Source organism: Nymphaea colorata, chromosome 5 (assembly GCF_008831285.2).
Source record: "Nymphaea colorata isolate Beijing-Zhang1983 chromosome 5, ASM883128v2, whole genome shotgun sequence".
Lineage (NCBI taxonomy): Eukaryota > Viridiplantae > Streptophyta > Magnoliopsida > Nymphaeales > Nymphaeaceae > Nymphaea > Nymphaea colorata.
In genome coordinates, this window is record NC_045142.1 from 16,457,494 (window position 1) to 16,485,378 (window position 27,885).

Genomic DNA, 27,885 nt, shown 5'->3' on the forward strand with positions numbered 1-27,885 from the left:
AATTTTGTTGTTCCAAGTCATATAATTTGTATCCCTTCTGCCCAAATGGATAACCCACAATGCTGCAACAACTTGCCCTCTTATCAAATTTGATTTTTAGTTTACATTTGTAGCAAAACACAGGCGGCCAAACACTTTGAAATGACTGTATGTGGGCTTCTTTTGGTATAAGAGTTCATATGGAGTTTGATTGTTCAGAATTTGGAATGGATTTTTTTGGTTAGGTATGTGGAAGTCAGAATGCAATGATCACAAAACTACAGTGGCAAACTTGCGTGAAATTTAAGGGCACACACTACATTTAGTATGTGGTGATGCTTCCTTTTTACAATGTCATTCTGTTGTGGCATGTAAGCACAAGTGTGCTAATTCATCTTTCAAGTAAGAGATTTTATTTCAACAAAAAAATTCCATGCCCTTGTTGGTTCTAGTCTTTAGAACACTAGTTTTTTTTGAGTTGTTTCTCGCACATATTTATAAAATTCATCAACAAACCACATGACTCACTTTTATATTTCATCAAGTTGGCTCATACGGCCCTTGAAAAATCATCGATTTTGGTAATAAAATATTATGCACCAGAAAAGGACGTTTGAGAGTGAGGCCCATATACTTTGCAATGAAGAAGATTAAAAATTTTGTCATGACGTGATTCACTTAATTTAAAATATAGTCTAGATTTTTTTGCTACATTGCAAACTTCACATAAATTGTTTGACAACTTCATAGTAGAATCATACTGTGAAAGTATTTGATCTTTGGAATGAAATAGATGCCCAAGTCTTAGGTGCCAGAGGTTGGTTTTCAGGCTGAACTAAACTAGTTGTTATGCAGCAGGTTGGCGAGTTGAAGGCTTTGTAGACAAACAACCCATTTCTTGAATCACCTAGTCCAGTCATCATCTTGGTGTTTAAGTCCTACACAAAGCATCCTGACAAGGTGAAGATTATGTGATAACCAGTTTAAAAAATCAAATTACTTACCATAGTAGATTATATGAAAATTTTGGCAAGTAGTGCACATTTTCAAGAGTAATAGATGGAGACAAAATAACTCTATTGACATGAGTTGCAAGAATAGCTTGGTTGTGTGGAATTTTAATAGGAAATGGGACAGCAAGTTGAATAATGTCAATCATTGAATCAAAGGAACATGAGATGTGGTGGTTGGCACCACCGTCGATAATCCAGATGTCAGGTTTAAGTGAACACGTACCTATAAGGTTTGTTTGAGAGGTGGATTATACTTCAAGGAGTTGCTTAATTTGGTTATATTCATTTAATGTCAAGGTCGGTGTAGGGTCTTGGTTGGATTCTTTAGACTGGGCGGCAGCAATTTAGGCAATGGAACCTAATTTGTCACATGCAGCTGAGTTTCCACCTACAATTGAGTTTTCACTTGACCCTTTTTGTGCCTCTATTTTGATTCCTTTGAATTGGGTGGGTAACCATTCAACTTAAAGCATCATTCTTTCGAGTGGTTTGGAATGCGGCAATAATTACAGAAATATTGGGGTCGTTTGGTGAGTTCATCTTTTGCATTTCTTAAACCAGATACTGAAGACAGCCCAATATGATCGATTGTGCTTGATAGAAAACAATCCTCTCTTTGTTTTTCTTCTTGAAGGACAAGGGCATAAGATTTAGCAATTGAAGGCAATGGATTCATGAGAGGAATTTGTCCCTTTACTATGTTAAATGAGTCATTCAGTCCCGTAAGGAACTGAATAACTTTGTCGTCCTACTATTTATTTGCAAGCACTTTCAATGTGCTACATAAGTATTCAGGTAAAACATAGTAGGAGGATAGTTCATCCCGCAATGCCTTTAACTTAATAAAGTAAACAACCACAGACCTGGTTTCTTGAGATAAGCAACTGATGGATGATTTTATGTGGTACTTACGAGGGGTGGTACTCTGTGTGAAACGATCCTTGAGATCAGCCCAAATTTCACTAGCATCATGTTATATTCACATTGTCTGCAAGGTCTCTAGAGAGAATTTTTAAACCAAGAGAGCACCATATGAGTGCAATGTCTCCAAAAAATGAATGCATGAGCAGCTATGTCCGGTTGAGGTAAGCTTCCATCCACAAATGCTATTTTATTTCTGGCAAAGAGTGCCATCAATATGGCATGACTCCATGTGGCATAGTTTTCACTAGTTAGCGTATGAGAAACCAGAATAAATTTTGGATTATCAGAATGATGGAGGAAGGTTTAGCAAAGTCTGGAACGATATGATCAAATTGGTACTCAAGCTCTAGTGCAGGGTTGTTTTTTTTACTCTAATGACGCAATGGCTCTCCTACCATGTGTGGGAGGAAGGAAACTAATGGAATTTAGAGACACACCAAAGTAACTTAAAAAAGAGAGGGAATAGATGAAACAGAGGTGCACTCATTTCATTCATTTACAGAGCACATATACATTTCTGTACATGATCATTTTGAACAGGGAAAGAATAAGTTTGTTACAATAGAGAAGGAACCAGAAGCCTTCACACTAAATTAATTTGATCCTCACTCATTCTTTTGGAGTGAATTTCATAACAGAAAGTCACTTGCCTTTAGGTTATTATCTAGTTCTTTATTTTTGCCTATCGTGTAGTCTAAAAAACCCCATTCTTAAAGGTAGTTTTGATTTCTGAACTTTTTCCAGGAAAATAAACTTCTATGTTTTTCTTCATGCGTTAAATTTTGAGCTTAATTTTAATTTGTAGTTGGGTGGGGTTTTGCATGTTCTTGGTGTTAGATTATTGGTTTCACAGTTTAATTTGATTGTCATCATCCCCAAGTGAGTTCATGCAATAGGGGCTGGGGTTGATAGGCAGTTAGTTGTCATTTCAAATTCCCAGGGCAACAACTTTATGTGTTGTAGGAATCACCTACATGCAAGTTGAAGTTTAGCGACGGCAGTACCCTGAGACACTAAAGCAAGCCCTGTACCTTATGACAACAAGGAATTGAATGGGAGCTTTATCTCTCCTTTGGGCGGTAGGATAAAATACTCTTCCTCCTCACCTAGAATTTGGTTGTCATTGAAGCAGAGTTTCAACTAATGTCTCCCTCTAGGACACAACAGCCAATAGAGTGGCATTGTTAAACCTTTAGTTTGGGTTTTGGTTATTTGGGTCTTAGGCTGCAATAGGCTAGGTGCTTTTATTTTAATGAGTGAATAACATATCATATTGGTTGCATTAAATAGCATGTAGGACATTAATTGCCCTAGTTCATTGCACTTGTAGTAGTTTATTTGCATCTCATAAAGTGCATCCAAGTAGAATAAGTGTTGGGCAGTTGATTTATTTTATTTACTTAATTAGTTAGTAGCCAGAGTCAAAGTCGTTGACGTGCACAAACTCCCATAGATGTCAACTTTTAGAGATATGTTTTTGTGATTACTCTGGTTAATTCGTTGTTCTAATACTTTAGTAATTTAATTTCCTTGTTTAATAGGCTATCTAGGTTCATAATTACAGGAATTAGTATAGCATAAGGTTGTTTTAAATTAGAATAGGAATTTGTTTTCAAAATTTAGTTTTTACTAGTCAAACATAGAAATCGTCCATAATTAGACTTTCACCTAGCTAGATTTATTTGATTTTGAACATTTTTTTTTCAGTTAGAGTGCCTTTAGATTTTAGGCCAGTTTGTTTGGACTTTTTGAGTTTAATTTAAGTTAATGTAGCTGAAATTAGTATCCATTTGCGTTACATTCATCCTGTCTTTGTTTTCACAATCAATTTAGTACCAGTGTTTAGCACAGCTTAAGGGTGTAGTTGGTACCTAGTGTTTCAAATATGAGGCTGATATGAAATCCCTTTTATATGGGATCTCCTAGCAGACGGACACTAGATTTCACCACTATGCAAAAAATGGATTTGAAATCCTAACTAGATGTTCAAACCTCACGTTTGATGTCGGATGGGAGGTGTCTGATCTTAAATTCCTTGGATTTGAGATCCCTAGTAATCTCAGACAAACTCGATGTCAAATTTGAGGTAAACAAATGCCGGAATTGATTTTATTTTCATTTGATTTGCGTAAAGTATCTTTCATTTCGATTTTTTTTTTTTTTTTGCAAGTTTGTAGGGTAAGTGGGCCTCCTATAAGATGCTACACACACACACACACACACACACACACATTTTGTTAATTCTGAGAACAAAATCAATCCTTGGTAAACTCGCTTCCTTTTCAAGTACTATGGAACTATGTAGTTAGAAGCCTTGTCCAAGGGATTCTCCAACCAATTATGGTGACTCTTTCAGCTTGCAGCAGTAAGCATCAATCCAATGGAAAGAGCTGCTCTGTTTCTCCATCTTATTGGTCTAACTAGCTCCAGCCTACTTCGCATTGTGGGACCTCTAAGATAGATAATCCATGGATCAAATGAGTTTGGGTGACGCGGCTCAATAGATTGAACTAAAGATGGGTAAGATTTGTAGCATCAATATCTAATCAGTTGAGGTTAGATGGGGCTGAGCTAGTACCAAAATCGAAGTGAGTTAATAAAAAACATCCCCGTCAAGCTTCCCTGAGCATGACCCCGGCTCCGGCCTAGAGGGATCCTTGGACCTGGCCGCCTCATTTGTGTGGCGTCCCTAGGAATTGTTGTAGAAACTTAAAGGAAGAACACAATTAGCCAAGGATTCCTTCCAGATCCTCAGCCAATAGGAGGAGCATGTACCTCTGGAGGCACCTTTTTTTTTTTTTTGCTCAAACAGTCATGTAATGTCAAGCCCTATGCCAAACCCTCGGAGGCAAGCTCTAAACACACTCCCATGGACCGGGTGGTTTGGGCTTAAGCCAATTTTGGGCCTTACTGACTGCCATGAAGGCCCTTGGCCATAGTGGAATGAGTTCTATAGACCCCTACAACTCAAAAGCCCTTGTCCTAGGGCAGAAAAGGTTGGTATGGATGCATGATGTGGTGATTGTGTAGGCAAGTTCTCAATGGTAGTGAGGAGGCACAACCGTCTTTGTTGATGCAAGTTGTGTGTGTTAATGCTTAATTCTCTTGAAACAAAAATATTGTATTGCTTAAATTTGTAACTCGAAGCCTTAAAAACACCTTATGCATGATTGTATTGGGGAATTACAATGGGTATTCTTGCCTAGAGGCATCTTTCATCCAATTGTAGGCGGGAGCAGGTTAAGAGGGCTTTTGGGCAACACAGGATAGAGGGCAATAAAGTGGGTTGGATAATGAGCATATGTTGTGTTTCCTCAAATGTCATCTGACCCATTCAAAGTACTTCCTAGACACTAGGCTGTGTTGAGACACCGTTTAAGACACCCCATCAATGGGACGAGATGTCCACGTCACCCACCTTTTATTGCATCCCAGGCTGCAACAGGAATAAATTGGCAGAATCATGGTTATCTCTTCCTAGATGAAGTGATACAAAAGTACATTTTAAAACCATCCATTCCATTGAACATACGCTTAAACACTAGTGGAAAATGGGAATAGTTTGTAACTATTCTATGAATTTCTTCAGTCACAGTGATTCACATGAAACAGTAGTCAATATCCATGTTTTCCAGTTCAATCCTCGCTAAGAAACTGGTTTTACACATAAGTTATGGTAGCAGAAAATGAAATGCCGCTCTAAATAAAGAACTAGCAGTCCTGAATAGCATAAAGGAAACTCAAAGAATGTCCATTCAATGCTCAAAATTGTTGAGGCTTGGTTTTACAAAAAGTGCACTACCCTATAATGATGGTTATTAATTATTATCCATGTCACGGCCTCCATTTATAGGGCGGAAGCTTCTTGATCATGGAGCGGACAGGGAAAATACTTGAATAGGCATGCCTCAGGAAAAAAAAAAATCACTCCATCTATAATGACGCTTATAAGTTGGCAGTTTTGTGCAAATACCGCCTCTCGTAAAAACCAGTCACTTGATCAGCCACTGCCCACATAATTGCCTGGCCTGGAGGAATTCTCATAAGCCTAGGCAGCAGCCCCTTCCACAAGGCCAGAAGTCCCTCTTCGGCAAAGATCGTTCTTATGGAATGGAACATTCCCCGGTATTTCACTTCTCCCTCACTTCTACTTTGAGCCATAAGCCTTGTCTTCACTACATCAAAGGGGCCAGTACACACCGGACCGGCAGTACCTGCAAGGAATCCTGAAATCATTGATTGCCAAGGCTGCAGAACACGACCATCTCCCTCATGTTTCTTCCACAGCACTACATCAAATGCATTCTTCGCTGTGAACATGGCAGCTTGATTGGTGCCATTACGCATAACAGTTGGTGCAGCACCAGCCCAAAGTCCCAAAACCCCCTCTTCATGTATGATGGTTCGGGCACAGTGCACTGGTCCTTTGTACTTCAGAAGCTCAGAACTCAAACCTCGCTGCTGCTGCAGTCTAATCTTTACCACCTGCATTTTTGTAGGAGTCTATGAAAAGATTGACCATGATGCATCAAAATGACTGTATAAAATCATATGCAAATTTTGTATTCCTCCAAAATATTTTGAAGCATATTTTCAGCTGTAGAAGACAGAAAAAGAGAACTATTACAAGAGAATTGCACAACACCTGAATGTCAAATGACTGATACATGCTCAAGAAAAGAAGCTGGTGCTCTAGGACATATAATTTTATATTTACCAGTATCAATTGCTAATATAACCACTGGAAAGAAAAAAGTAGAAAAAAAAACTTGGAGAAATTGAGGAGAAAAGTTATTGTCTACAAGCAATAAACCAAGGCCCTAAGCTAAGACTTGTCCAGGTAGGCTGCATAACGTTCCAACCTCATCGTTTCAGTTACTGTACGCCACAATTTAACATGATTTTATCCATCAATGAAAATCCAGGTTGAAGATCTAGAAACTACTTTCAACCAATGGTAAAAAAGGTCATCAGAAGCTGGGACACAGAGAAAGATATAGAGTTCCAACACTTGAATGTGCTATGAGGCAACCCATTTTCAAACATCCAAGTGTTCTAGAATCAGCACAGTGAAGGAGGGGATCTGTATGGTCGGATATTCAAACCCAAGAACAAGTTTAGCTGTTTACTTTAATGAATTTCCTGCAAACTGAATAATACAGTGGTCCTGATTAGAGAGCGGCCAGGTGTTAAATGTTCAAGTGAAATGCTCTGTTAGATTATTTCTACTTCATTGCACAATGCCAGTTTCTGTGCAGCTTTCTTTTTTATTTTCCGCTTTTAGGTACACTATTTTATTTAATCTGCTTTATTAATTAAACATGCCTTATAATATGCTTGTGTTTTGGTTTCAATTGTTTCCCGTGTGTACATGTGTGTGTCCTCGTCACACCTGCACCGAAGTTTTTTGGGAAAACACACCACCTGCGCTCAACATAATCCATATCAGTCAGACCAAACGCTTATGCCATATAGTAACATATCATTAAAAAAACCATAAATTTATTTTGCTAAAGAATTGAAAATAAAAAATAAAAAAAATAGAGAAAAGGCTGAAGTTTTTTCTAATTGCTTAAAATACAAATAAAAGAAAATTCATTAATATATGTTATAAAAAAAGAATATAGACCTTATAAACAAGTTTATGTTAGCTTGTTACCTTTGTTTCAACTACATGTCACATCAAACGTAAACAAGGTCATTTAACATTTTATTATCTAGCTTGTTTCTTTTCTTATTATGGATGTGTTGGAAACACTCTAATTTCTTTCACATCCACTTGCACTGCACATCTAACTAAGGATTTTGACTAAAAACTCTTAAGGCTTGGGCAATCACTTTCAAACATATTCCACCACATTTTTAAATTAAAAAAAAAAGCACAATGAATATGAGAAACAAGAAATAAAATTACTAATTATAATTATGAAAGATAAACTAAACTTTTGCAGTTTTGTGTATGATACCCAGATACATTGTTGTTCTATTCCAAATTACTGCATTTCTTCTCATGCCACCTTGACAATTATTATATATTTTCATCTCACAATGAATGGCATCTTATATGTCAAACTCAATAATCAATGTCATAATGCAACCCAAAACCTTTGTTCACCTCTTTATCCATTTCAAGTGAGGTTGAATATCTTAATGCATGATTTAAACAGTAAGCTGCTGCATGAAGGGCATTATAAAGTTGGCTGATCCACCTCATACTCATAGTTCTCCACTCATGCATGTATAGCTTATTTTTTCCCTTCATTTTCTCTCTAATGGTTTCTTTTGCTTTAACCATTTATACTTTATAGAGGTGCCTTATGGCAAACCTATTTTTGTTATCAACAACCTGATGACTTTGACCAAAGGTAGCAGATCTTCAACAATTTCATGTCCCAAAATTCATTACTAAATATAATAATCACTGTTGTACAAAATTTTCTTTTAAGCAAATCTTCAAGTTATATGAGTGGACATGAAATTGTAGCAGATCTTCAAGCATGAGATTTAAGCAATGAGTGGACATGGAGGCCGAAAGAATGTCCCATATCCTCCAACCAACAATTTAGCTCTAGCTCTATAATTTGTTGCATTGTCTATAATAAACTGCACAATGTTCTCAAACCCTAATATCTTTTATAACATCATCAAAAACTCAAAATAAAATATCAGAAATATAGGGAATATTTAAGACGTCAAAAAATTTCAAGAACATATCAATGTTCCTGATCATTATCTATCTGCCATAACACTACGTCATGTTTTTGTCCAGCTTAATCTCTTCAAGGACATACCAATGTTACTGATCATCATCTATCTACTATAACACTACGTCATGTCTTTGTCCAGCTTAATCTCAATTCAACACAATATCATTTTACTTCTAACTATTGCATAAAAAAAAAAATTATCAACTACTGATAAGAAGGCAGTTTATATCTAAGGGCTACAAAAGTAATTGTAGCTGTCATAATCTATAAATAAAATGATAGATAATTAAAAGGAATGCAGGTGCCACAAGACCATCTCCCAACTACATACTTTGTCTGGTCTATTGTCTTTCAAAGTCATAGTCATATGAATGTCAAGCCAAGAACCTAGAGTAGTACAAAGAAAAAGCTTTCGATTGAGGCAGAAGCACTAGACCTGTGCCACTAGGTGCTTTACCATAGGCAATGTTGTACATATCATACAATGGGGAGCCATATCATATGATGTGTCGTATATTTCTTATTTTAAGATACAATACACCATCTGCATCATAAATAGGTCTTGTATAGAATTTGTATCATACATATTGTATGATACGGAACTCATACCATGCTAAACGGGGCGATCTACCATATCTTACATGGTATGCATCAAAACCACAAAAAGGGCGTCCAAACTCCCCTTTTCCAACTCCGATTTTAAAACCCCATTTACCCTTCATTTCCAACCGTACCTAAGAGTTGGTGGAGGAGTATGTACTGGTTTTGAAGAGGAATTGTCGATTTTAGGGAGAAATTGTCAATTGAAGGAAGATTTGTGCATGGTGACTGATTCTTGTTTGGAGAAAGAGGGTTTCTATGATTTCTCTACAGAAAGGTATGAAATCTCACATTTTCACCAAAAACCATAAATTTCTATTGTTTTTAACTTTTTAATTAGGTATATGCAGGTCTTCATTTGTTTTCAAAGATACGACTTCCAATCATGATCTAACATGGCAAAGGTGCAAAAGTGTGAATGACAGTGATCAATTAAGACTTAGATGCAACTATTTCCACAATCAAATATCAGAAGGGAATATTAGAATGTAACACCATCTGGCAGGCTACAGGTTAATGTGGTTGCATCCTACGTGCATTGGTAGTACAGAGAACCATTGCCACCATATGTGCATGAACAATGTTTAGATATGCTTAACAGTACAGAAAAAGCGAATTAAAAAAGAAATAGATGAGCTAGAAGCAGGCTGTAGTGAACCCTAGGAAGTCGAGGATGTAGATGAATGCATTGAAGAAGATGAGGATCCTGATGTTAGTCCAAGATCAGAAATGGCTAGCTCAAGAGAAAAAGGGAAAGGCATATGCATGGAGGAGGTAGATCTTCTAGTAGGAAGAGAAGAGATGTAACAAATAGCAGGTGCGATCTTGGTGGATCTGGTGGTAGAGTACCTAGTGATAGGTCGAATACTAGATCCATCAAAAGCTTTTTAACTTCCTATACTGCTCCAAGTGCTCAGCCCAACATCTATATTGCTATGACCTCATAAGATTTGATACAACAGGCATATATGGCAATGGAGATATGGTTTTATGAAGCATTTATTCCCTTTAATGCACCTAATTCATTGTATTTCCAGGCTATGGCAAATGTCAGTTACTTATGTAAGTCCTAAATACAAAATGTCTTCATAGCATCATCTGAAAGGCAAAATTTTTTATGCAACACTCAAGGAAGTAAAGACATATTGTAGTCAATTGAGATTAAGCTAGAAGGAAACAATTTACAGCATTATAGTAGATGGATGGGCTAATACACAGTCAAGAACACTCGTAAATTTTATGGTTTATTGTCCTAAAGGTACTATCTTCTTAAAATCTCTTGATATGTTTGATGCTAAGTCACCTGAGTGTGTGAGTTATGCGCTCGAAGCATGCGTCGATGCGATGCGCGAGCGCATGTCCATGCGGATTTGCCTTGGATGTGCCACGGACGCGGCACCAAGCGAGTCCTATGCAGTCAAATGCACGGGTTTAGACTTGAGTTGTTTTTTTTTTTTTACACGCACGGACTGGGGTGAGTTTTGTCCATGCATGCGCCGAGGACAATTTTGTCCCCTTTTTTATCTTAAACTTTTAAGTTTGACTTTTTAAAGCTCATGCATTTAGGGTTAACCCTTTCATGAGTGAACTTGAGCACCACCCACCTCCCTCCCGACTTCCGACCACTCCTCCAGTGAGAATCTGATTTTTCCAGTGGCCCTCCCTCCTTCATCCCCTGGCAACCTCAGGTTTGATGATGGTGATTGAATTGGTGACAACACAAGTGATTTTCGACGGTAAGCTTGTGAATCAGCGACAATGACATGATTTTACAAATTCTTCATTTTTTTTCTTCCAAATGTTTTCATGCTTAATATCTTGTTTATTTCGTTTTTTTTCATGTGTTGGGCTATTTCCTACTGTTTTGCCCAATCCGTTCATGCTGTTCTGCTGTTTTTCATTTTTTCATTGTTTTTCATTAAGATATTTTACCTTCTTTTGCTTCTTTGTCATTAAGTTGCTATAATAATATTTGTTAATTTATTTTAGCATTTCTGTTATGTCCAATTCATGCTTTTTCTGTTGAGGAATGCTGTAGTTATATATTAGTTATTAGTTACATCTTAGTTATATATTAGTTACTAGGTTTTTCGTTTGTGCTTGTATGATTTTATTTGGCAGCCGTGCACCTAAGAAAGTCATGTGAGATACTGCTTCTGAGTTGTATATTAGTTTCCTACATGTGCTATATATATTGTTGAAATTAGAAAGTTTATATTTAAGTGTGGTAGTTTTCTGATTATTTAAAAGTTAGAGTCTTCTTTAGTCATTTATATCTTTATGTGTCTCTCTTGTGTAAAGACTCTAACCGATCCCTATTCTCTCTTTAAGTAAGAGATTAGGGTTAGCAATGAAAGAATATAATAGTTGATTCTCACTCTCTCTCTCTCTCTCTCTCCCTCTCGTGCTCTTGTGTTCCCTCTCTTTTCTCCATCTTTTTCAACATGGTATCAGAGCCGGTTATCTCCATCCTTCTCCGGTGACGGTTGACGTGATTTTCCGGTGACCTCTTCTCCTATTCTATCTCTTCCTATTTCTTTCCCTTCCTTTCTCTACCCTTCCTTTCTCTCTTCTCTCTGCTGATCGAGAAATAGTGGACAGCGTGGAGGGGAACCTAATCACACGTGAGAGGTATGTGTGATTAGGTCCCTAACATGGATGTAGTGCAGCACAAGCAACTACGTGGAAGTTGCGGGTGGGAGTTGCTGTGGAACAGTTTTTTTTTTCTGATCTGGTACGTGACTGCAAAGGGTTGTATCAGAAGTTTTTTTTTGGTTGCTGCTGTTGAAGAAGAAGTTCAGGCCAGATCACATTGGACGTTGCTGTGTGGGAGACGACAAGATCAGTTCTGAAATGTGGATCACATCAGATCTGATAAAAGAAAAAAAAAAATCAATTTCTGGACATCGATACATTGAAGCTGTGGACATCAATAGAAATTTATATGCACAGCGGTGAGGGAGTCTACATTGGTTAATGTCTTAAGGACGTTTCTCTCTCAAGACTGTCGGCTATAACATGAACATTTGGGGACCTACACAATCTATTGGTACTTCCTTTCTACTCTCTCACGTCTGATGGTTTTCTAGGGCAGACTTCTGTGAGGCGTGAGCAAGTCTGCTCACATCTTGGGCAGATTCGTTTGCTCAAGCTAGGGTTTCTTAAAAACCTAGGTCGATGCATTCTTGAAGTCGTGTGGAGGAAACCAATGTCGTGCAGGCAAGTTTGGGTTTTTTTTTTGTAGAAGTCGTGGAATGATGCACAACACTGTTTTCTTATGTCGCTGAAGTCTGAGGTCACGTTGGAAGTTCTAAAGTTGTCTGAAAATAGGTTTTTGTGAAAAAGTATACATATACTTAGAAGATGTTAACATAATCATCGCTGTGACATTAGTGGCATGTGGCAGTGGTGCTGTGCGTGATATAGTTGATTTCCACTTTGCTGATCAGCCCCTTGACGTGCGACAGTGGTGTTGCGATTGCGAGTGATAGTGTTGAATTCTGTGTTGTTGATCAGCCCCTTACCTGACTGATTAATTATAAGTTGGACGTTCTTTTGTGTGTTCAAACTGCTACAAAATTGTTTTGGTGCTCCCTTTATGGCTGAGATTATCAAACCAGATGGTGGGAATGATTATAAAGGAACTGGGAATCCTTCTTTTTTTGGATCTACAGTCACAGTTAGCATTGACAGATCTGAGTATGAGCAGTTTTTGGCACACAAAGCCTCACAAGCTTCAACTTCCACTACTTTGATTGATCGAGCTCTCTCTACGGGTACATCCACGCCTGATTCAAGTATCTCTTGGATTATTGACTCAGGAGCATCGAGACATTTCTGCAATAGACCTGGTTTGTTCACTATGTTGCATAGATTCTCTCAGCCACATCATGTTAAAATTGCAGATGGCAGAATGTCACCTATATTGGGTTATGGAGATGTGAAGCTTTCTCAGTCTATGACCATTCCACATGTCTTAAACGCTCCTAAGTTTCCCTCTAATTTGCTCTTTGTTAAACAGTTGACTACTGATTTACACTATCGCATTATTTTTTACCCTGGTGCATGCTCATTTCAGGACTTACAAACTAGGAAGACTATTGGTGGTGGCTATGAAAAAAGGGGCGTCTACATCCTGTCGGTCCCTGTAGGTCTTGCTGCTACCTCTTCTACATCAGATTCTACACCCTTTCAGTGGCATCTCAGGCTCGGTCATCCTTCGGGGTCCAAGCTCTGTTCCATCCTACCTCACCTTTCAGTCCCAGAGTCATTTCAGTGTGAGGCCTATCAACTTGGCAAGCATACTCGTAGTAGTTTTCCTTCGAGTCTTAGTCCATCAAGTCAAGGGTTGTTTGATCTTCTTCACGTTGATGTGTGGGGTCTTAGCAGGGTTGCTAGCCGATCTAAGTTTAGGTATTTTCTGGTTGTTGTTGATGATTCTCTCGAATTAGTTGGGTATTTCTTTTGAAAGAAAGGTTTGAAGTAGTACCTATTCTTAAAAACTTGATTATTGAAATAAAAACTCAGTTTGGTTCTCTGGTTAAGTGTATTCGCACTGATAATGCTCTTGAGTTCAAATCATCTACCTTAATGACCTTTTATGCTGAAAATGGTATCTCTCCCCAATTTACATGTCCTCACACCTCACAACAGAATGGAGTTGCCGAACGAAAACATAGACAATTTCTAACTGTTGCTCGTACCCTAATGCTTCATAATCATGTACCTGCATACTTATGGGGTGATGCCATACTCATGGCTTGTTACCTGACAAATCGTTTATCATCATCCTCCATTGACAACAAAGTACCGCTTAAACTTGTTTATCCCAATCGAAACTTATTTCCTGTTGCACCAAAAGTATTTGGCAGTACTTGTTTTGTTCACATCCTTGGGCCTAAACGTGATAAACTTGCTGCTCAAGCCATTAAGTGTGTGTTCATTGGCTATTCTCAAAACCAAAAAGGGTACAAGCAATGTTATCACTGCCGTATCGTATCGTGTATCGGTCGGGCCGACCTATATGCCGTATCGTAACGTATCGTAAATGTATCGTAACATATCGTAAAATTAATTTTTTAATTTGTAAAAAATGTTAAAAATTTATAAAAAATAGAAAAAAAAATCCGAAAAAACTAGTAAAAATCAGAAAAATTCAAGAAAAATGTATTTAAAGGAACATTCATCATTCATGTATATGAAGTATGAACTATGAAGTATGCATATGAACAAGACATTCCAAAATAAGAAATCAAACATTCAAAAAACAAAACAACATACTAAGCAACCTAAGAGTATTCAATTACATCACAATTCATAAGTTCAGAAGTCAAAACTGAAAACATATTGACATAGTTTTCAAAACTCAAAACAAAAAGCCTCGTCAATCGTCATTTGCATCATCATCTTCATTCTTCTTCATCATCTTCATTTTCTTCATTAACTGATTCTTCTATCCCCTCTGTTGCAAATGGAATGTCACCAACATTCCATTGCTCCCCCCCAGCCTCTCCTTCATCAATAATCTCTGCTGCTCCTTCAACGTTCAAAAAATCAAGATCGTCTTCATCAAGTATTGCAGATGGTTCTTCTTCAACCCAAGAATCTAATATATCAAAATGGTAAATGAAGATAGGATCATATTGATTGTGATGCTTCCTCGTAGATGTTGTTTCTAGTTGCCTAACAGCGTTGAGAAACAAAAAATGAGAGAGAGAGGAGCCCCCCAGCCCAGCCTCCCTCGGGCCCCTTTTTTAATTTCACCCGCGTATCGTGCGATACGGGGGTGTATCGCACATATCATGTGATACGGTCACCGTATCGCACGATACGTATGCGTATCGTATTTAAATAGTGTATCGTATAGTGTATCGTATTTGATCTGGTAACTCACAAAGAGTATATCAGTGCGGATGTCACTTTCTTCGAGTCTCAGTCCTACTTTAGTCCTACTTTTGTGTCATCTGAGATGCCATGTCCTATTCCTCTACCTATCCCTCCAGTCCCGTTGCAGTCTTTTCCCTCTCCTACTCCGACTATGAATAGATTCCAGGACCCTCCATTGGTATACACGCGTCAGCAGTATCCCTCTCATGGTCGACCATCAGAATCTTCTCAGGATGTGAGCTCCATTGAAGTAAGTATACCTGACATTGATCCTTCTCAGGACTTGCCTATAGCCCTGCGCAAAGGCAAGAGACAGTGTACTATGCATCCTATCTCACAATTTGTTTCCACTGACCACCTTGATGACAACTTATAGCAGTTTCTTCATGCTATGACAGTCCATACTGTACCGACTAGTCATCAACAAGCACTACTAGACTGTAAATGGCGAAAAGCCATGCAAGATGAGATGGATGCTCTCTTACAGCGTGGTACTTGGGAATTGGTTGATCCTCCTTCAAATTGTGATATTGTTGGCTCTAAATGGGTCTTTACAGTCAAGTACCATTCAGATGGGTCTGTAGAGAGATATAAGGCTCGATTAGTGGCTAAGGGTTATACTCAGACATATGGAGTTGACTTCTTTAAGACTTTCTCTCCTGTGGCCAGGTTAGGTACTATTCGGCTCATTATCTATGTTGCGGTACACTCTAATTGGCATATGTATCAGCTGGACGTAAAGAATGTCTTTCTCTATGGTGATCTTGAAGAGACTGTATATATGCAGCAGCCCCCAGGGTTCGAGCGACAGGGGGAGTGTAGAAAAGTGTGTCGTCTGAAGAAGGCAATTTATGGTCTTAAACAAAGTCCTAGGGCGTGGTTTCACAAATTATCTGAGGTCGTTTCACAGTGTGGATTTGAAAGATCTCCTTTGGACCATTCTCTATTCATCAAGAAGAGCTCCAAAAGTATAGTGGTTATAGTAGTTTATGTTGATGACATTATCCTGACATGTGATTGTGATAAAGAAATTTCGGTCACAAAGACTTTCCTTCAGAAACACTTTGTCACGAAAGATCTTGGTCACTTGCAATATTTTCGTGGGATTGAGGTTGCTCATAACAAAGAAGGTGTAGTGTTGTCTCAGAGGAAATATGTACTTGACCTATTGCAGGTTATAGGGATGTTAGGAGCCAAGCCGGCTAATCTTCCTATGAATCCACGTCTTCATCTTCATGATGATCAATCGAAGCTAGTGGATTCACGATCTTACAGGTCACTAATTGGCAAGCTTCTGTATGTCACTGTGACTAGACCAGACATTAGCTTTGTTGTTGGAAAACTAAGTCAGTTTATGGAAAAACCTAGAAAAGTCCATTGGGATGTTGCATTGATGGTTTTGAAATATCTAAAGTCATCTCCGGGCAGGGGCCTCTTTTTCAAGAAAGGGGAATCTCTAGAAATTGTTGCTTACAGTGATGCTGACTATGCAGGGTCTGTTGATGACAGAAAATCCACCACAGGCTTCTGTATCTTTGTTGGGGGCAACCTAATATCATGGAGAAGCAAGAAACAAAACGTAGTTTCGAGATCAAGTACAGAATCTGAATATAGAGCAATGGCTCAAACGGCTACCGAGATGACTTGGGTTAAGTCTATGTTAACAAATATGAGTATTCAAGTTCCTCTTCCTATGAAAATGTACGGTGATAACAAGGCTGCCACTTACATTGCAAATAATCCAGTATTTCATGAGAGAACAAAACACATAGAGGTCGATTGTCATTATATTCAGGATCTTATACAATGAGGTGTTGTGTCTACAGTTCATGTAGCTTCTGAAGATCAGGCGGCAGATATGTTTACTAAGGCTCTTCCCATTGGTGATTTCTCTAGATGTTGTAACAAGCTGAGCATGATTGATATCTATGCTCCAGCTTGAGGGGGAGTGTTGAAACTAGAAAGTTTATATTTAAGTGTGGTAGTTTTCTGTTTATTTAAAAGTTAGAGTCTTCTTTAGTCATTTATATCTTTATGTGTCTCTCTTGTGTAAAGACTCTAGCCCACCCCTATTCTCTCTTTAAGTAAGAGATTAGGGTTAGCAATGAAAGAATATAATAGTTGATTCTCTCTCTCTCTCCCTCTCGTGCTCTTGTGTTCCCTCTCTTTTCTCCATCTTTTTCAACATATATCATATATATTAGTTATTACCGAATGCTGTTTTTAGTATTATCTATAGAGTATTATATATATATATATATATATATATATATATCCACACCCGCACTGAAATTTTTTTTAGGATTTGAGGCATCGCACACCCGCAACAGCACCCTGCACTCAGTTGACATAGGTTTGATGTTCCTAAGACTACTGATATTTTGTGCAATATTTTTAATAATGTTGTACAAGAAGTTTGGCCTGCAAACACTATACAATTTATTTTGGAGCAAATGATAAAGTTGCAGGCGCGATGTTGTTCAAAGATATAAATCGTTTAATTGGACATGTGCCACTCATTGCATAAATCTCATGCATCAAAATCTTGGCAACATGTATGAGATGAAACCAGTTGAACAAAGCCAAGAGACTACAAAATTTAATCATGAATGTGTTTTGAATCCTGCCAAAAAAAAAATTACAAATAAAGTTGAATTAATACAATTTGCCACTGAGATTAAATGCGAACAAATCTGCAGATGCAAGAGGAGTCTAGGCAGGCTTTGGAGTAGGAGCCATAGCTACAGTAGAAGATGCAGCCTGAGCTACTAACTTGGTCGGAGGACCTGAACACGAAGATGGATGCCCATGCTTGTTCCAACATCTGTCCTTGAGATGTTCCCGCTTACTACAATATGTGCACTGAAGTCTCCCACATACAGTTGCACCTCTGCCATGATCTCTACCACAAGTTGGAAAAGGAAACCCACGACCACAACCTCTTGTGGCTATTGGGGCAGAGGCTGAGAAAAAGTAACAGCAAGGCGACTGAGCAGATTATAAGAATCAGCAAGTAGGAATCTCAACACCAAGCATCTGCACCTTAGCAACTGCATACTCAAGCACCTATTCTCTCGATTAGTGGGCAGTTGTTGTTACCGTGCCCTATAGATGAGTAATTTTGGCACCATAGTCTGCTCCAAATGAGCATTGAGGCAAGCCTTGCACCGTGGACGAACATAATTTAGCCTCTCATAAGCAAACTTAATAGAAGTAAAATACTGAGCGAGCCAAACTCTGGTCTCACTGCTGCAGTGTAAACATCTCTTGGTCAAACTGTAAGATTCTACTCACATTCTTATCAAGGGAGCATATATCCTGCAAAAGCTCCCACATCTGCTTATATATAATATAATTGATAAGCTCATCTGCAATATGTGTCTGGGCACTATTCATCATCTAGGTCATGACAATACTATTACCCTCTTTCTATGTGGCATATTTTCCCACTTTCTTCCTTAGCTCCTCTTTTGAAATAATGTGACTTTTTTTATGTCCAACAATTGACATCACCGAGTCAACCCGGTGACTCGGCTTTGTTCGGCCCCCAACGAGTCAACCCAGTAGGTTGACTCTTTTTATTTTATTTTTCAATATTTTATAGCTTTTTATAGTTGATACATGTTAAAATATAAGTTCTGTTTGTTACTTTATTAAATATACAACTTCAAAAATCAAGCAATATTAATGAAATTGATTGAGTTTTCTTAATGTTTTTGCATTCACCATGCTAAATTGCAACAATTCATGGAAGATGAACTTAATTGTGACTTCACTTTATGTTAGTTTGACTTTTTTAATCATGCAAGTGAAATTAAGTCATTTTACAAAAATTTTATGTTTAAAAAGTCAAGTTATATATATATATATATATTTGTAAAAAGGTTAACATAACCTGGTCCGAGTCACCGAGTTGACCCGCCAAGTCACGAGTCGAATCCCGAGTCACTGGATTTTAAAACATTGATTGACATCATAAATGTGCAGGACCATCTCCCATAGTTAGGGTCATCTAACTTAACTAATGATCCATAAGAAAAGGGATTTGCAAACACCTTGTAATCTGCAGTAGTATCAAACTCAAATCTCCTTCAAACGATTTTTCTTCAGCCATGGTGCCTAACATAAATTAAGAGGATAAATAGGAGAACTATGTAAAAGAGGATCAAATAAATCACTGCACCAGCAATCTAAAGCCCTGGCACACCCTCAGTCAAGTACAAAGAATCCTCAAACTGTAATCATATATAAGTGAAACAACTGTTTACCACAAGTCAGATCCACGAGGTCAGATCTTTCAAATCTGCAGCAGCCAAGGTACTCAACCAATATCACCACCAATCACAGGGCTGAGCATTAATGTCAGATCTAGAAATCTGCAGCAGTCAACAAACTTGACCAGAACTACTGATGTCTTGTCTTAGACTCGACTGAAGCATCCAAAAGACAGCAAGATATATCCCAAATCAGAATATGAGAGATTGTCAATGCTGAACTAACTTCCAATGTTAAGCAGCAGATAACATTGCTACTCCACAGAAAGATTAAGTCGACTTCAGGAAATTTGGCAGCAAAATACACACAAAAAGGTCTCCAAAGATCGTGGCAAACAAGTCAGCCACTACACAAGAATAACATGAATTGACGTAAGTAAATAAGCAACCACACAATCACCAAATATATTTTTCACCTCGACAAAAAACGACTTGAACCAGCTGAGGTCAACTTCACTGACCCTCATGACTCCACAATCTGATGCTAAACACAAGAATAGATCGGATCATATTCCAATGACAAATTACCAGATTTAATGACAACCTGATAGAGTCATTAAATGATAATAGTTTGTATTAGTATACGATAGAATAAAGGTGTATTTGGGCTGGGTCCATCACTGAGGATCCATTTCTGTCAGCCCATAGATAAGGCTGGGTGTAATACACTCGACTTATGATTTTCTGGTTAATGAAGGATTAGGGCAGGGTAACCCTAATTTGTGTGTGTGAGTCTCTCTGAGTGCTTGGTGTGAGCTATTTTGGCAGGCAGCACCTACAAATTCGTATCAGAGCCCCACCGATGACAAACAAGGAAGTGCTTGTTGTGTTGGAGGCTTTCAAGAAACAGATGGAAGAGGCACGACAAGCCATGGGCGACTGCATGGATGGATTTGAGCGCAGCAGTAGCAAGATGGACCAGAGGTTTTCAGAGCTCGACTCGCATGTTCAGACCTCTGTCACACGGGTACTCCTCCTTAGGAGGAGTACCCACACGGTACGGGTACGGGTACGGTACGGGTACTGCGTTGACTTACTGGGTGCGGTCAACACACCCAATGTCATTTTTTACCTTTTTCAGACTCGGTCAAAGTTGAATGAGTCCAAATTTGTCTGATTTTAATGTTAACGATATTTACATTTTAACTTTTTAAACCATTTTAACGTTAAAATTTTTGAAACCCTCATTTTAATGTCCCACTTCCCACTTTTTTCTTCATTTTTGCTTAGTAGTGTTGGGATTCGTTTTTTTTTTGCTTAGTAGTGTTGGGATTCGTTTTTTGCTTCGCTAGCTCTTTTATCTTGTTATGTAAAAGTTTATGTTGTTCTTTTGTTTGTGCTTATGCTTCTGTACACGCGTGATTTTCTTTGGCTTCAGTTGAGCAGTAAAGTTACGACTGAGGAGAATGAGAATAAAAAATGATAAATTTTGGATTATGATTTATGAATATGTTATTCTGTTTGTACTTTTTTGATATATATGTGCGAATATGTTATTCTGTTTGAAATTTTTTGACATATATATGTATGTGCATGTGTGTGTCCGGCCGTACCCCCGCACCCAAGTTTTTTAAAAATGGTCTGTACCCGCACCGGCACCCGTACCCACACCCATACCCGTACCCGTACCCGTACCTATGTGACATAGGTTCAGACGACCTTGAACGAGCAAAAGAACCTGTCCACCTTGCTGAGGGAGATGTTGTCCAGGCCTGAGCGACCTTCCCCCAGCGTGAATCAGGGGAGCGACACATTAGGAATTCGAGAGGCACACACCCCCCTTCTGTTGGGTAAATGGCTAGCAAAGGAGGGGAATTCCACCCAAACCTCGGAACTCCAAAGATGGAGTTTCCCAAGTTTTCAGGAGAGGACCCACTAAGTTCCGTTTTCCATGCTGAATAGTATTTTGACTGTTTGGGAATTCCACCTGAAAACAGGGTTTCCCATGTTGGGGTGCACCTTGAAGGGGCAGCTATCAGATGGTACCGATGGCTTATAGCACAGCAAGGCAAACAGACCTGGTCAGAGATGGTGGTAGCCCTGACCGTGCGTTTTGGGCCCTCTGTCTACCTAGATTTTAATGTTGAACTGTCCAAGATACAGCAAAAGGGTTCCACCACAGAATATCAAGCTGAATTTGAGGAAATGAGTAATATGGTCCATGGGTGGCCGATGGAAGTTCTCATTGAAACTTTTGTATGAGGTTTGAAAGATGAAATCAGAGTGGAGGTCCAATCTAACCAGCCTCAATCACTGCTGGAAGCGTTTGAGTATGCTAGGATTGTGGAAGAGAAGGGGAAGTGGTTGGGCATGCTGCACCGAGAGGGTCGTCAGAGTAAAGTCCTACATGGAAAACGCAGAACCTGAGTAAGGAGGTGTCAAAGCCACCTGCGGGCAGAGTCAGCCCACCAAAAAAAAAAAAAAAAAAGCAAATACTGGTGAAAAGGCTGAGCCCAGACCATATTAAAGACAGGAGATGCAGGGGGCTGTGCTTCCAATGAGACGAGAGGTGGTCTCCAGGCCACACGTCTAAAACAATACACATGTACTTAGTGGACGAACTGTCCAGCGAAGTGCAGGAAGAGGGAGAGGAGCCAGTGGAAAAAAGGGAAGAACAGGACTGGGCTGAACAGACCAATTTGCTGGAAATATCTGTTCACACCTTGGCGGGAGAGGAAGCACCACAAGAGATGTGCATAAAAGGGAAATTAAAAGGACGCAGGGTTAGCATATTAATGGACACGGTTCCACGCATAATTTTGTGAATGAGCACACAACCAAGTGTGCATGTAAAATAGTAGAACAGCAGGGTTTTAAAGTGTTGATGGGCAATGGCAATTCCCTGGCATGTAAAGGCAAATGTCCAAACGAGCTGGTGAAAATCAAAGGACAGAAATATCAGGTAGAACTTTACCCACTTGCGATGGGAGGAGCAAAATTGGTTTTGGGTATTCAGTGGTTGAAACAGCTGGGACGGGTTGAATGGAATTTTGTGGAAATGAAAATGAGATTTGGTGGGGATGGAGGTGAAAGGACAGTACAGGCTGCAATGATGACCAGCCCAAAGGGTCAGCTGGATACATTGACAGCCAAAACTGAAAGCACAGTAGCATGATTACATATTCTGCTCATCTCAGTAGTGGGGGCATCAGAACAAAATGAAAAGGACTCGTACGAGGGTGTGCCACAGCCATTAGGACCACTTCTACAGGAATTTACTGATATTTTTGCTGAACCTACTAGGTTAACCCCAAGAAGAAGCCTAGACCATCAAATAGAAGTGGAACCAAGGTCAAAACTAGTTAACTTTAGACCCTACAGGTACAGCTATACTTAGAAGGAAGCCATTGAACAATTGGTGAACCAAATGCTTTCAGAAGGAGTAATTCAGCACAGCATAAGTCTATACTCTTCCCCCGAGTTATTGGTAAATCAGAAGGATGGATCATGGAGATTTTGTGTGGATCATAGGGGGTAGAATGCTGTAACCATCAAGAATCGATTTCCAATTCCTGTTGTGGAAGAACTATTGGATGAATTAAAAGGGGCTACGGTATTCTCTAAACTTGAACTCTGGGCAGGATATCATCAAATTAGGATGTCTCCCCAAGACATTCCTAAAACAGTCTTCCATCGAAAGGGGCCAGGCAACAACAAGCTTTCAGCTTGCTATTCCGGGCCTTATCAGATTATCCAGAGGATAGGCAAGGTTGCCTACAAATTACTGCTGTCAGAGAATATGACCATGCACTTAGTGTTCCATGTGTCCTGTATGAAACCACACAACCCAGACGTCTCACTACCTGCTGCTATCATAAATTTACCACAACACCAATAGGATACAGTAACTCCCTTTAGAATTCTAAGGAAAAGGTCCACCAGGGGGAAAGGGACTGCCAATACTAATTGGCTGGTCGAATGGCAAGGACCCGAATCACCTTTGCCCACTTGGAAAGACTCTAGTGAGCTCCAACAGCGCTTTCCAGACTTTACACCTTGAGGAGAAGGTGTTGCTTGCAAGGGAGGGGTGATTGGTAGAGTCATTAAATGATAATAGTCTGTATTAGGGTATAGGATAGAATAAGGGTGTCTTGAGTCAGGTACATCACTGAGGATCGATTTCTGTCAGCCCATATATAAAGCTGGCTGTAATACACTCGACTTATGAATTTTTGGTTAATGAAGGATTAGGTCAGGGTAACCCTAATTTCTGTGCATGAGTCTCTCTTAGTGCTTGGTGTGAGCTACTTTGGCAGGCGGCGCCTACCACAACCATACTCCATCACTGCTACATGCCTGAATCTTGTTTGATATCAAATATCCATCAACGCGAATCAGCTTGCAACGTCTTCACCAAACTCCACATAGTGATTGAGTATCTAATCATGACTGCATAGTGATTAGATTCCTTATCAACAACACACAGCATTCTCCTCTATGCGGCTTAGGTCACACACCTTAATACGATTCAGAAAAAATAGAAGAGACAAGAGAGGAAGAGAAGAGGAAGAAGAAGAATGTCAACTACAAGATCTAGGGCATCTAATCATAGCTACATAGTGATTAGATCCATTATCAACAATATGCAGCAATCTCCTCTATGCTGCTCAGATCACACACCTTAACATGATTCAGAAAAAAGAAAGAAAAGAGAAGACAGGAGGAAGAAGAGAAAAAAAAAAACCACAAACTCATCAGCACCAGACAGACTCAAGATAGGATTGCTCTGGTACCATGTTGAGATGAGTTTGAGAAAGAAGATAAAGTCGATTCTCATTAACCTTAATCCCCTAGGACTAGGGGGCAGCAGAAAAATTTTAAAGTCAGTCCAAGAAAAATTACAAAATATTAAAAGAGTACCGCCATGTTAACTCCAATAAACCCATGACGTTTAGTTATCTAACGACAAACCCATTCACTACATTAACTCTCCAACATAAACAATCAAACATTAATCATAGAGAGAGAAAAAGAAGAGTGCCATGGAGAAGCTCAACAGATGCAATCTTCTCCAAGGTGCTAATGCTGATGCCAGCAGGCAGCTCTATATCGAGGTTTTGAGAGATAGGAGCAGAGCGAGGATGTAAGCCACAATGCAAAATAGAGGGTGCCATGGAGAAGCTCAATGACAGTTGGTCTTCTCCATGGAGCTGCCAATAACAGCCAACTATTGCTGGCCAGCAGCCTTTCACCTAGAGAGAGAAGAGGGGGAAGGGAAAAAGAGAGAGAGAGAGATTGGCACTGGTGAGACAAATCTTTCCATAGTGTTGACAAACCTTGCATCAGCATTGAGAACATCATTCAGAACTAAGTAGCGGGGGGAGGGGAAGAGGGAGAGCCTTGAGAGATGTAGCAGTTGAGCAGATAAAAAGGAAAAGGGGGTTGCAAGGCAAGAAAAAAAAGGGAAATGAAAAAAAAATTTTAACAAAGAAAATTTTCTAATGAAACTGCCAGCGTAGATGCTTTATAGCAAGGTCTGCACTTCACCAAGGACACATATCATGCATTCCTTTGCCTCATCTTAATGCCTCAAGGCAATTTTGGTTGTGTTTGACTTGTAGCATACACTTAAAGTAAAGGCATGAAGTCCATGCCTCAAACAACACCGAGCAAAAGTATCCACGTTTATGAACTATGATGGTACACTAACTTCAGGTTTTAGCTAAGAACTTGAAAAGGTATCACTTTTAAACCATGCTCTCTACTGAAGGAATACAAAATCTAGAACCCTCAAACTTCAAATAGTGAATACCTATATCATATGGCAATAATTATGTGATGATTTACCTCGGGATAGAAGTGAGTGCCAACAGATCCGCATAAATTCCAACGGAATAAGCTCACAGTGGCATGATTCACCATTGCTCACAGTCAAGCCTACACTAATACCAATGGAACATTGAAAACTAAAGAACATGCACCAAGTGTAATAGAGTCAGTAAAGTTCACTAAACCAAGGCAATCACCAAAGGTTGAGTAAATATGAACAACTTGTGGCTAAATTTCAAGTATCACTAGCAACAGCCATCAATATGTTCCATAGTTATGTTGTAAAGCTAACAAAATAAAAGAAGAGCAAAGACAATGAGGTGAGCCACTACGTGGCAAATGAGACATTTGTTCCCCATGAGAAATTGCAAGCGCCAGTTCAATCCAAAAATTCTAAGATTCAGATGCATGATTAGTGGCTAATGATTCACAATCCCAAGAAGATGTTCATGTAACCTTTACACATCTTGAATAGTCATAATTCGTATCTTAATCTTCACAGATTTCTTGCATACATGTTTCTCATTTTACTGAAGTGAGTTAATCCTGGACCTGACTCAAAAGAGAATAATAAAGTAAAGTGAGACTGAATTTCAAGGTGTACATGGACTGCCTCTTTCTCTATTTGTCTATATTGTTATTAATATTGCTTCATAAGTGTTTTTAGCATATGCAAGAATAACCAGAGAATAATTTGCTCAGTCATGAAGAAGTCTGTTACCATAGATTTGTTGGTTAAGACTTAAGAGATTTATGGAAAATGGGAGGCTGGTTCCCTGCATCCACAACGAAAGTTGCTTGTGCTCAACAAATTGACCTATGACACCAGCAGCTTTCAGATATCTGGAAGTTGGATAGTATTTTTCCTCATGCAACATTTATCATTACACCATTAAGTCGTGGGTGAGAACAGCTGGAGTTATAATAGGCCAGTCACAGTTATGGAATCAAACTGACATCATAACAACGGAAAATGCATCACTCTCCTTCCACCTGAGCAGTGAAGTTCCTATGGCCTGTTTGATGTATTTGTTTGCATGGTACGGTGGACAATTAAAGAGAACTAAGGTGCAAATGAAACATATACCAAGAACAAAATCCCCCCATACTTTTCAATCCCAGTGAATCGTCAAAAATACAGTTCCTCCGAACAAGGATAGGCGTAGGATGATCTTAGCTGCTTGAGACAACAAAGAGAGTAAACAGGGAAGCACAATCGTGACTAATTTATTATCTACCATTTTGCCCAATTAGAACAGTAATTATTCCAAAGACTGAAGGGGTTGGCCATTTTAACATCCTATCAAACACATAAGTACAACTGCTTGCAACATTGGCCCAGCCTGACAAATCCAAGTTTAGAAAACCCAATAGCATGGAAAAGTTTGGTCCGTCTTAACCTAGAAATGGCTGATGAGAACTGGGAGGTGGCATGATTTGTTCTCCACAACCTATAGAATAGGACCAAACTTCCACAACAAGGTCATACGCATCAGGAAAACGTCAGCATAATTCCACACTCATGGAGCAGTCAAATCACAAAAAAAAAAAAAATTATCTGAAGAAGGAGAACCACGTGAATTCAGTCAAACAGAATAATCCCAAAAATAAAGAGACGCAAGGAATTAAGAGTTAAAATGGTAGAGGGTCATATATCAGGACCTCAAAAGGGGTAACGATAAGTAGGGCCTCGCAGACGCCAGCGCCAAAACCTGCCATCAGCCTGGCCCTATGACTGATCGTGCGGGTCTCCGGGTCGGCAAAGGCGGATTGAAGGAGGGCATTGGTGCCCATCCTCAATGTGTACTTGAGGGTAAGGTGGGTGGCGAAAGGGGTCAGGCCCTTCCATAGCGCCCTAACGCCTTCTGTTCGGATGATAGTGCGGCCACAGTGGGCGATTCCCTGGTAGTTGCCGGAGCGGTCAAGCTGCAGCCTCGTCTTTATGACGTCGATAGGCTGCAGGCAGCAAGCCTCCATCGTCCCGCCCAGCGACCCAGACACGGCCTTCATGTAAGGAGGGATTACAATGCTCCCCTTCGTTCGCTTCTCAATCGAAGCCTTCTCCTCCTTGGATGAACCATTCTGACTGTTACCACTCTGATCCCTCGTCCCTTCCATCTGGATTTCTTTACTCCGAACCCTTTCTTCTTCCTCCTCCTCCTTGCCTTTTCCCTGTTCCCCTCTGCGGCACTCTTCGGCAGTCCTGCCCCTAAATAGAATACCAACAGAAGGCAACGAGCGTTAAAGAGGCAGGGTACCGGACGAAGCTTAAAGGTCCAGAATGGCGGCTCATTTTGTTTTGCGGCAGCGACAGCAGCCGACGGAGAACGAGCCAACGGCGACTGACCGGATTGAGAGAGAGAGAGAATTGCCGGGCCCTCTCAACATTTGCCGCGAAATCCACTGATCACTCGGGCGTTCTCCGACGTTGGGGTATCACTTCCTCAAGAACGGTCTGCATTCAGTACCTTGTCGCCTTCGGCAAGTGTTGGCAGGCATTTAATTTTATTAAAGAACATAAGGTTAAGGAAACGGTTGTAAGATGGTCGGAATATTTTGCAGAAGGAATTACGAGAAGACACCGAATGTTTGGAAAATTTATTAGTCAGGCCCTTACGTATGTTCTTTCACAAATCTCAGCCTCGCTTTTCGATGCACAAAATGCAATCACGCATTAAGGCGGTCTCGTCTTGCATCACTACTCCCTCAATCAGTTTCCATTTGAAATGATAT

The 27,885-nt window shown here is 39.5% G+C and overlaps 1 protein-coding gene across 1 annotated transcript; it reads right to left on the bottom strand.

Annotated features, from left to right (window-relative positions):
- Positions 1-5,616: 5,616 nt before the first annotated feature.
- On the bottom strand, positions 5,617-27,665 carry LOC116254164 (mitochondrial succinate-fumarate transporter 1). The gene is made up of 2 exons (XM_031629334.2): positions 26,815-27,665; positions 5,617-6,401 (listed from the first exon to the last, which is right to left on the bottom strand). Exons 1-2 carry the CDS (start codon positions 27,268-27,270, stop codon positions 5,862-5,864), a joined length of 996 nt encoding a protein of 331 aa, XP_031485194.1. The 5' UTR covers positions 27,271-27,665; the 3' UTR covers positions 5,617-5,861.
- Between the last annotated feature and the right edge of the window lie 220 nt (positions 27,666-27,885).

What these genes read in the sequence shown, in the direction of transcription:
- LOC116254164 (XM_031629334.2), bottom strand. Translation starts at nt 27,270, where the DNA reads ATGGAAGGGACGAGGGATCAGAGTGGTAACAGTCAGAATGGTTCATCC. An exon ending in TTATCGTTACCCCTTTTGAG is followed by an intron (nt 6,402 to 26,814) that starts GTCCTGATATAT and finishes ACAAAAATGCAG; the next exon opens with GTGGTAAAGATTAGACTGCA.